Consider the following 10,808-nt stretch of genomic DNA (forward strand, 5'->3'; position numbering starts at 1 on the left):
AGTCTAGAATTTTAAATTCAAAATATCTATATATAAGACATTTATATGCGCTTTTGAATTGTCGATTATTTTAACTAAAGCATTCAGCTGTACAATACCCGGTGATAAATATTGCACATTTACCTTTGGAAAGAGAAAATCGGCTAATTTCGGCTTCGTAGAGCGTTATCTCTGTCGCACGAAATACAAACAGTCCGGTATCTATTAGGAGCTGTTGCAACAAGTATCATTTGCATCTTTTGATTGTTATTTTTATTCTTTGTATAAAGTACGTCAATATTTCTATAAATGGCGGCTTTAGGTTGGGGTAAAATAAAATAGAAAAAAACATGTACACATAATGTTTACGTATTTAATTATTTAGGAAAATTAAAACTACATAATAAACACCATTATATCTGTTGTTAAAATAAGATGTTGAAATAAAACCTGACCTCTCTGAGAGCAAAGATAGTGAAATGGAGGTAATTGAGATTTAGAATTATTGTTATTTTATTACATAAAAAAAAATTATATTTTATATATTAAAGCGAATGAATTAAACTCATGTAAAGTCCGCTTTCCAATAAAGTTGTCACTTAGTGGCACGCGGGCCTCACGTTGGGAAACACTGATCTATATTGTATTATATATATCAGGGGTGGCCAAACTGCGGCTCGAAAGATTATTTTTGTCTCCGATTGATTGTCGAATTATTTAAATATTTAATTTTATATAACCCATGTCAGCTGCTGGGAAATCTAAACAAATTACTATTGTGAACAATTATTATTATTATTATTGCAGCATAGAATTAGCGAAATCCAAACACCGATCGTAATTAACTAACCGGCGTCTTAAGTGTTGTTAGTAGTGCTGTCATATACGCGTGCATATATCTAACTTCAATGTGCATATTTTGTACTTTTGTCATATAATTTCAATATATATGATTTTTGTGAATATTATTAAATGCGTATTAAATATTTTAAATTTCTAAAAATGTCTCGCACTATGAAATAGCTTGACCACCCATGATATATATATTCATAAAATCGAGTATATTTTTTTTATGACCCCCGCTATTGGGGGCCTCTCGTACCCCTATTTGTGGTGGGATAGGAACTTTATTAGCATTTAATTTTTTCACATTATCTTTTATTTTCTCTCTCTTCTTTCATTCTTCACATTCTCTTTCGGTCCGTTTTTTATCTTTCATGCTACATTTCTACTATCTTACCCTTTTGCTCTGTTCGTCTATCATTCTTCCCTTTTTAATTTTTACATTTTTCGATTTGTATTTTTATTTTACATTGTTACTTATTCTATAATTATTTTCTATCACAGTTTTGTTTCTATTTACATTTTTAATCTATTTATCTTTGTTTGCTCTGTTTGCTTTATTTCTTTCTATCGCCATTTTTGGCGATCTTTTTACAAAGGAATATGAATGCCTGTTTGTCATCTCCGCCTATCAGGGAGGGTATTGTCTCCTCCCTGATTTCAACGCCACAAAATCGAATATATATATGGTGTTTATTTTTCTTCAGGTCTACGAGAGGATCGAACGCGGATCTTCTGCTTGGCAGTCACTCAGTGTGCCGCAGGGGAAGCTCTACGGATGGGACGCCGAGTCTACTTACATAAAGAGACCGCCGTTCTTCGACGGAATGACTAAGGTGAGTGTAAAAGAGTCTCTTAGTTTTGACTACCATGTTAGTCGTATTCCCGAAACAATATTGAATTTCTATGGGTATGGTGTATATATTCAGAATTTATTTTAACACAAATATGTATATTATCGAGGCCCAGTGGTAGATGACTTATCATAGGACGCGGGTTCATATATATATATATATATATATATATATATATATATATATATATATATATATATATATATATACTTTATGCTTTTTACGTCCCCCCACTTTTGGGGGTGTACTGGTTAGGACGCCGTCTTGGCAGGGTGAACAGTGTTGTGTTCTACTCATAACAGAGGACCTCTCGTATTCTTCACAAATTCATTTCCTAATTCTTTCATTCATCACCTCACTTTTCGCCTTCCCACCGGAACACTAGGTAATAAGTGATGGCACGGCAAGTGAAGCACCAGATGCTGGACAACCGGTGATAAGTTGCCACAGTCTGGTCTTACAGCTGGCAGTGGACGTCAACCCGCTCACTTGCATTAATTGTGATGATATTGCTCCAGGACCTGCCACCAGTTCGAGGTGTAGAGAACGCTCGTTGCCTATTGCTGCTGGGAGATTCGGTGACAACTGATCACATATCACCAGCTGGCTCCATCGCACGCAATTCACCGGCTGCACGGTACCTCGCCGCCAGGGGGTAAGTCAATTATCACCTTGGTGATGTAACTTAACATTACACGACTTCACTGTAAACTGTAGTGAACATCACCAATTTTAGTTTAAATTGGAATTAATATTTCAGAGTATGGAAGCTTTTACACATATATCGTTCTCATGTATAATATCTCTTTCTCTTTCTCTCAGGTTGAGTCCACGCGAGTTCAACTCGTACGGCTCGCGGAGAGGAAACGACGCGGTGATGGCCCGAGGTACCTTCGCCAATATTCGACTGGTCAACCGGCTCAGCGAGAAGCCTGGACCTCGAACAACGCACTTCCCAAGCGGTGATCAGATGGACATCTTTGACGCTGCTGAGCGGTAAGTGAAGGAAGAACGTGAGAAAGTAAGAGGGGAAGTCTGATCTGATTTAGGGGGGGGGGGGTAAAGACACGCAAGCAATCAGGTTACAACCGGTGTTTTTGGATGTCTATGTCCAACAGTGGAGGTGTTTTAAAATTTACAAGGATTCTTGACATTCCAGATACGCATCTGAAGGTGTTCCGTTGGTGGCTATAGTGGGAAAGGACTACGGATCCGGTTCCAGCAGAGATTGGGCCGCCAAAGGACCCTTCCTCCTGGTAAGTATATATATGTGTGTATGTATATATGTATATGTATAGTGATATATATACATAGTGAATTTTTCCACAGGGCATTCGGGCTGTAATAGCTGAGTCGTTCGAACGTATCCACCGCTCCAACCTGGTGGGCATGGGCATCATCCCACTGCAGTTCCTGCCAGGAGACAATGCCGACAGCCTGGATCTGACTGGACAAGAGCGTTACTCGGTCAATCTCCCCGAGAAGCTGGCGCCTGGAGACCTTGCCACGGTTTCGGTGAGTAACAGTAAACATTTTGGTTGAAATCTGATGAAATAAGTCTTCATTCTTCGAGAAAGAGATCACATGATGAATACAACCAGGAGTGCCAATGCATGTAGACCCAGGTCTTCTTACTCAAGGTCTATGCTTGGAGTTTTGCTGAGATCGAATCAGAAATGAGGGGATCCGCTTAAGTATCAAGGTCGCGACCGTATCTCCAAGAATTGCTCGTCTAAATTTGCAATGTTTGGCGACCACAAGCCGGTGGAAGCGGCGTGTCTAGACCCCCCACTGGTAGGGCCGATGACATAGTCAAGATCGGTAGCACAAGACCAGTTATCATAGTGATCTTTGGAGAAATAGGTTTAAACGTTTTTCAATCTGGTATGAACCAAGGTCACGATCTTATCTCCAAGAATTGCTTGTCTAAATTGGCAATGTTTGGCGACCACAAGCCGGTGGAAGCGGCGTGTCTAGACCCCACACTGGTTGGGCCGATGACATTGTCAAGATCGGTAGCACAAGACCAGTTGTCATGGTGATCTTTGGAGAAATAGGTTTAAACGTTTTTCAATCTGGTATGAACCAAGGTCACGATCTTATCTCCAAGAATTGCTTGTCTAAATTGGCAATGTTTGGCGACCACAAGCCGGTGGAAGCGGCGTGTCTAGACCCCACACTGGTTGGGCCGATGACATTGTCAAGATCGGTAGCACAAGACCAGTTGTCATGGTGATCTTTGGAGAAATAGGTTTAAACGTTTTTCAATCTGGTATGAACCAAGGTCACGATCTTATCTCCAAGAATTGCTTGTCTAAATTGGCAATGTTTGGCGACCACAAGCCGGTGGAAGCGGCGTGTCTAGACCCCACACTGGTTGGGCCGATGACATTGTCAAGATCGGTAGCACAAGACCAGTTGTCATGGTGATCTTTGGAGAAATAGGTTTAAACGTTTTTCAATCTGGTATGAACCAAGGTCGCGACCGTATCTCCAAGAATTGCTCGTCTAAATTTGCAATGTTTGGCGACCACAAGCCGGTGGAAGCGGCGTGTCTAGACCCCCCACTGGTAGGGCCGATGACATAGTCAAGATCGGTAGCACAAGACCAGTTATCATAGTGATCTTTGGAGAAATAGGTTTAAACGTTTTTCAATCTGGTATGAACCAAGGTCACGATCTTATCTCCAAGAATTGCTTGTCTAAATTGGCAATGTTTGGCGACCACAAGCTGGTGGAAGTGGCGTGTCTAGACCCCACACTGGTTGGGCCGATGACATTGTCAAGATCGGTAGCACAAGACCAGTTGTCATGGTGATCTTTGGAGAAATTGGTTTAAACGTTTTCAATCTGGTATGAACCAAGGTCACAACCATATCTCAAAGAATTGCTCGTCTAAATTGGCAATGTTTGGCGACCACAAGCTGGTGGAAGTGGCGTGTCTAGACCCCACACTGGTTGGGCCGATGACATTGTCAAGATCGGTAGCACAAGACCAGTTGTCATGGTGATCTTTGGAGAAATTGGTTTAAACGTTTTCGATCTGGTATGAACCAAGGTCACAACCATATCTCTAAGAATTGCTCGTCTAAATTGGCAATGTATGGCGACCACAAGCCGGTGGAATTGGTGTGTCTAGACCCTCACTGGTTGGGCCGATGACATTGTCAAGATCGGTAGCACAAGACCAGTTGTCATGGTGATCTTTGGAGAAATTGGTTTAAACGTTTTCGATCTGGTATGAACCAAGGTCACAACCATATCTCTAAGAATTGCTCGTCTAAATTGGCAATGTATGGCGACCACAAGCCGGTGGAATTGGTGTGTCTAGACCCTCACTGGTTGGGCCGATGACATTGTCAAGATCGGTAGCACAAGACCAGTTGTCATGGTGATCTTTGGAGAAATTGGTTTAAACGTTTTCGATCTGGTATGAACCAAGGTCACAACCATATCTCTAAGAATTGCTCGTCTAAATTGGCAATGTTTGGCGACCACAAGCTGGTGGAAGTGGCGTGTCTAGACCCCACACTGGTTGGGCCGATGACATTGTCAAGATCGGTAGCACAAGACCAGTTGTCATGGTGATCTTTGGAGAAATTGGTTTAAACGTTTTCGATCTGGTATGAACCAAGGTCACAACCATATCTCTAAGAATTGCTCGTCTAAATTGGCAATGTATGGCGACCACAAGCCGGTGGAATTGGTGTGTCTAGACCCTCACTGGTTGGGTCGATGACATAGTCAAGATCGGTAGCACAAGACTAGTTATCATGGTGATCTTTGGAGAAATTGGTTTAAACGTTTTCAATCTGGTATTAACTAAGGTCACGTCCGTATCTCCAAGAATTGCTCGTCTAAATTGGCAATGTTTGGCGACCACACGTCGGTGGTAGTGGCGTGTATAGACTTCCCCACTGGTTGGGCCGATGACATAGTCAAGCTCGGTAGCACATGACCAGGTATCATGGTGATCTTTGGAGAAATTGGTTTAAACGTTTTCAATCTAGAAAGAACCAAGGTCACTGATGTGATTCAAAGAATAAAAGTGGGAGTGGGCGGAGTCTAAATTGGCAGTGGGCGGGGCAGATCGGTCGTGGAACTGCCTGACGTTAGGGCCGAATGGTTCTCGAGTGGCGACCACAAGCTGCTTGTGTAGAACCCCAACTAGTAAAAGCGATGGCATAGACAAGATCGCGGGAGGTCTAAGCGGGTAACGCTAGACCAGTCAACATGGTGATCTTTGGAGAAATAGGTTTAAACGTTTTCAAACCAAGAAGAACTAAGGTCACCCACTCAAAGAATGGCACGTGGCCTTTGGAGCCCAAAGGTGACAATTGCGGTGTTGATAGACCCTCCATTAGTTGAACCGATGACATAGTAAAGTTTGTGATGATCTTTGGGAGAGGCTTTGACGTTGGTGATGACTTGCTGTCAGGATCTGGTCTAATGTGACATAATTATCCTCTACAATAATTTTAATCTGTTACAGGTGGACAATGGTAAATCCTTCCAAGTAAAAGTCCGGTTCGACACGGAGGTGGACCTAACATATTTCCGGAACGGCGGTATTCTTAACTACATGATCCGGAAGATGTTGTAATATCACAAGAGATGTACTGGTCGAGATTGGTCAGGGGATATGATTTAAAGGGAAGGTTTATTAGAACAATTGTATAGCGAAGGGGTGCAATGAATTTATTTTCATACGTGTATATTATATAAATGAATATTTACAAATGTATTTGTTTTTTTTTATTTATTTATTGTTATAGGGTGTATATATACCGATCTTTTTTTACACGAATTTTTTCAGGCACGAATCTCAAAAGAAATTAATTGTATATTTTTTCAGTTTTGTCTAGAATCTTAAATTCAAAATATCTATATTTAAGACATTTATATGCGCTATTAAATTGTCGATTATTTTAACTAAAACAATAAGCTAGTACAGTACCCGGCGATAAATATTGCGCATTTACCTTTGGAAAGAGACAATCAGCTAATTTCGGCTTCGTATAGCGTTATCTCTGTCGCACGAAATACAAACAGTCCGGTATCTATTAGGAGCTGTTACAACAAGTATCATTTGATTCTTTTGGTAATTAATTTAATTCTTTGTATAAAATTACACCAATATTTCTGTAAGCGGTGGCTTTAGGTTGGGGTAAAATGAAATAATAAAACATGTTCACATTATGTTTTCGTATTTAATTATTTAGGAAAATTATAACTGTACACAATAAACACTGTTTTATACCTATTGTTATAATGAGACATTGTAATAAAAATAATAATAATTATTATTCTCAGTTACTTTCATTTCTCTGTGTGCACGTAATATTAATATATTAAAAATAGTATTTTTTAAATTCGTATCACTACATATATTATGTAGTGATACGAATATAATATATAGTGTGATCACTTTATATAGGATTGAATCTAAAATTAATAATATATCTATGTATATGTTTTTTTATGCCCCCCCCCTTATTAGGGGCCTCTCATACCCCTCTTACCCCATCTGATAAGGACAGGGTCATTTTACATGCTCTCCTATCATTCTTCACGTGACGTATCTTTCTTCTGCTTACTAAATACCATTTATTCATCGCCTCACTTCCTTTGCCTAGTTCTTTAATATCACAGGTTTTGTTATCTTATATATTTACATCATCATTTATTCCTATGTCCCCAAGATGGGTCAGAGGGCGTCCACAGTACGTCGCCATCCCGAGCGGTCTTGAGCCTCGCGCTTTACTTCGCTCCGCGTCATTCCAACTGCTTTCACTTCTGCAGTGATCATCCGCCAGGTTTGCTTTCAACGGCCACGTCTTCGCTTTCCTTGAGGATTCTATTCTAGAGCTTGCGTCGGTATGTGATCAGGGTCCCTTCGGAGCGTGTGGCCTATCCAGTTCCACTTGCGGCGTTTGATCTGCTGGTCGATGGAACTTATATTTACATAGTATATACTAATTTAATATATCACATTTTGTAATTTACTAATTATTACTATTATTATTGATATGTCTATTATTATTATTGATATATTTGATTTATCGACCTGTATATGTTTTGTTCATTTTCAATACTTTCTTTACTATCCACTATGCTATGTTACGAAGTAACGTATCTAAGTTCAAGTGAATACGGTATACAATTCTCTACTTTTGTCTACTAGGACCTTCGAGCTGGTGGGAGAGATCGCCACCTGGTCATTTCGTCGATTCTCTAATCGAGAGACTGGGTGGTGTGCAAATAAGGCTTCGCGTAATGGAAGCCTTATATTAAAATTACCAGTAATAAGCAATTTTTATGACAATTTTTCGATAATATATAAGTAAGATAAAATATATATTACTTCGTCACAGATCTGGGGCGACTCTAGCTCGTGTAGCGCCCGTGTGCAATGAAACCCTGGCGCCCTCTAGACTCCTGACCCCTCCGCCCCCTAGACTCCTGACCCCCGCCCCCGCGGCTATAACTATTAACTTTGCCGTCGTACCAAGAAAGTTTTGTTCATATTCCAACAAGCTATTTTATAAGTAGGTATAGCTTACAGTATGGTATTAGTTACGGCCTTTCTTATGACGGCAGAATAACACTCATTGTTTTCATGCCTGTAGCACATCTCTGTTGCGAAACTAAGCGGCGAACCGCGATAGATTCCAAGGAGATGCTCTTAGCTGCCGGTGGCGCTCGTGTGTATTGCACACCCTGCACTATAGGTGAAGCCTCTCCTGTCACAGATGATATATATTATACTATATATATCGATGAAGAAACATATGTATTCTATTGATAAATTCCGATTGTTTTCTCCCAACTTCTTTCAAATGCACCTAATAGATGGTTAAGGTAGTAAAAGCTCCTAATAAAAAACGACATTCAAACCTACCTGCATAGCATCACATTGCAAATTATTGAAAACAGCGCCATCTAGTTGTATCTCTCGCAACTATGGGCATGTTTTTCGAAACTAATTTTGTAATTTAGCGCCATCTAGCGAATTTTCTGTAAAACTATTTACGTCATGCTTGGGGCTTACAATAACGGAACTAAAATCTGAATACCGGTGTAAAAACCGGTATTATTAATAAAAATTTACTAGTCATATTTTTACACACCTCAGTTGTTATATTGACTTGCTAACAAGTAATACATGAAATCAAATAAATATTGTTCTGAAATGAGTAGATATTATTTATTTTATTACATTGAATGTAGGAGTAAAAAAAAAACGTGCAAATAAAATAAGTACATATTAAATTCTATGTTACATTTTACATATAATATGCTCGCATAGTAATATATAATTAAAGAAGCAAAAGATATAATTAAATTGTAAGTATTTATGAAATAATATTAATATCTTGCGTTTTGTTTATTAGAGTATGCTCTTAAAAAACATAAATAATCATCAAGCGAGTATCGAATTTTAGTACAAATAAACACAACCGTCAAAAAAGCTCTCTGTCTACTTTTGTCAACACTATTGACATAAAGAAATCATACACATTTTGTAAATAAATGTGCCTGATATAGATTTCAACACAATCAAATTGTTTATATATCTCCAAAAATATCTCGTAATTAATAAATAATATTTTAAATTATATTTATATTATGCATAAATCTAATTTTTATCAACTAATTTAATATCGAAATACCGGTAATTTTATGTAAATACCGGTTTTTAATAACGGACAATTCCGGTATTGTAAGCACTAGTCACGCGGAGTTGAATCGGCAAATTGAATTAGACGTTCCTAGACTTCATTAATGTAAATGAAGATAAAATACACCAATACCTAACTTTGCGTCGTGGTTACATTCCAAAAAAACACGACGCAAATTGAAACGCCGCAAAGTGAATTAAGATTTTCTATAGCAAACCATGTAAAGATCGAAGATAGGTTCCAGGGTTACGAAAATACAACTATTTAAAAAGAAAATTGAACAAAGTAAACATTTAAAATACAAAATTAATATAACTCTGCCAATAAATAAATTGGAATGATATTTACCTTTTTTGTAACCAGAAAAAACACGTAAAAATGTATGTGAATTTATTATTCTCTTTTTAAAAAAGCACAACACACTACGTAATTGAAACTGAACTCTTAAAATTAGCAAAATAAAGTGAAAATAAAACTGTATTCAAATAGCGTCGATTTTTAATTAGAAAGGGAAACCCCGAGTTTTGATGCCATGCCGCAATAAGAAACAAAAGTGTTGCCATCTTTTACAAAAAAAATTAAAGACTCGAACCCAAAACAACGCAACTTCGAAAATCTAACGACGCACAGTGAAAATTAGTACTAATTAAGCAGCGACGCAACTTCGAAAAAACGCAAAACGAAACGACACAAAGCGAGGCATTGGTGTAAATGAATTTATACCAAGAGAAAATAAACTATTCATTTAAGATGGCAACGTATATGTTCCTAAGATAAGTGATATAGGTTTTATATGTGAAGCCTTACTACTCTTCCACGCCACTATTCTTTAGTTTCTCAAATGTAACCATGATGAACGTTCCTGCTATCAGCGAATTCCCACGATAATGTCTACTTGGTGATGGACTTGGTGATATGCCAGCTTGGTGTTGAAAACCAGTCTTGCGCTGCCTGAGTAAAACGACTACCACCGTTCCAGACTGTGGCGTTTGTCCACCTAGTGTTTGGACAAAGCCAGATCTACTGACATGTGGTCGTGGTTGCATGAGCATTATTCCTGGCCTGCTGCTATTTCAGACGTGAAATTCTTCGAGTTACATCGGCGACCTTCGTTTTACTTCGGATTTACGATTTTTTATTTGATCTCGCAGCGAATTATAACATCCATATACGTCACAATTTTTTTTTCTATTTATATATCTATGGTGTTTATCTATTTTTTTATAAGATTAACTTATTTAAACAGAACGAAATATTATATTAAAATAGTTCGAAATAAAATTCCACTGACTAGTTACCTTTCTCAAATGTAACCTTTTCATTTACGAATTTATTTAATATTCTTTGTTGCACTTTTCCTCTTCTTCTTCTTCCTTCCCTTTTCCCTTTATTTAGGGTCGGGTCTCCTTATCAATTTGCGTCAGGCCACTCTGTCCTGGGTTGTCTCTCT

The 10,808-nt window shown here is 38.5% G+C and overlaps 1 protein-coding gene across 1 annotated transcript in view; it reads left to right on the forward strand.

The window, feature by feature from the left end:
- The window catches only part of LOC137927487 (cytoplasmic aconitate hydratase-like), a 48,221-nt gene extending 41,803 nt beyond the window's left edge, over positions 1-6,418 (forward strand). The window contains exons 17-22 of the mRNA XM_068771302.1: positions 1,530-1,658; positions 2,195-2,331; positions 2,499-2,672; positions 2,836-2,932; positions 3,006-3,191; positions 6,169-6,418. Coding sequence (XP_068627403.1) covers positions 1,530-1,658; positions 2,195-2,331; positions 2,499-2,672; positions 2,836-2,932; positions 3,006-3,191; positions 6,169-6,279 — 834 coding nt within the window. The 3' untranslated portion in view covers positions 6,280-6,418. The remainder of the gene's footprint in view (positions 1-1,529; positions 1,659-2,194; positions 2,332-2,498; positions 2,673-2,835; positions 2,933-3,005; positions 3,192-6,168) is intronic.
- The last annotated feature ends 4,390 nt before the right edge of the window (positions 6,419-10,808 follow it).

Source organism: Battus philenor, unplaced genomic scaffold (assembly GCF_028537555.1).
Source record: "Battus philenor isolate CCGP_79_NKW_IND1 unplaced genomic scaffold, ilBatPhil1.0.hap1 SCAF_30, whole genome shotgun sequence".
NCBI lineage: Eukaryota > Metazoa > Arthropoda > Insecta > Lepidoptera > Papilionidae > Battus > Battus philenor.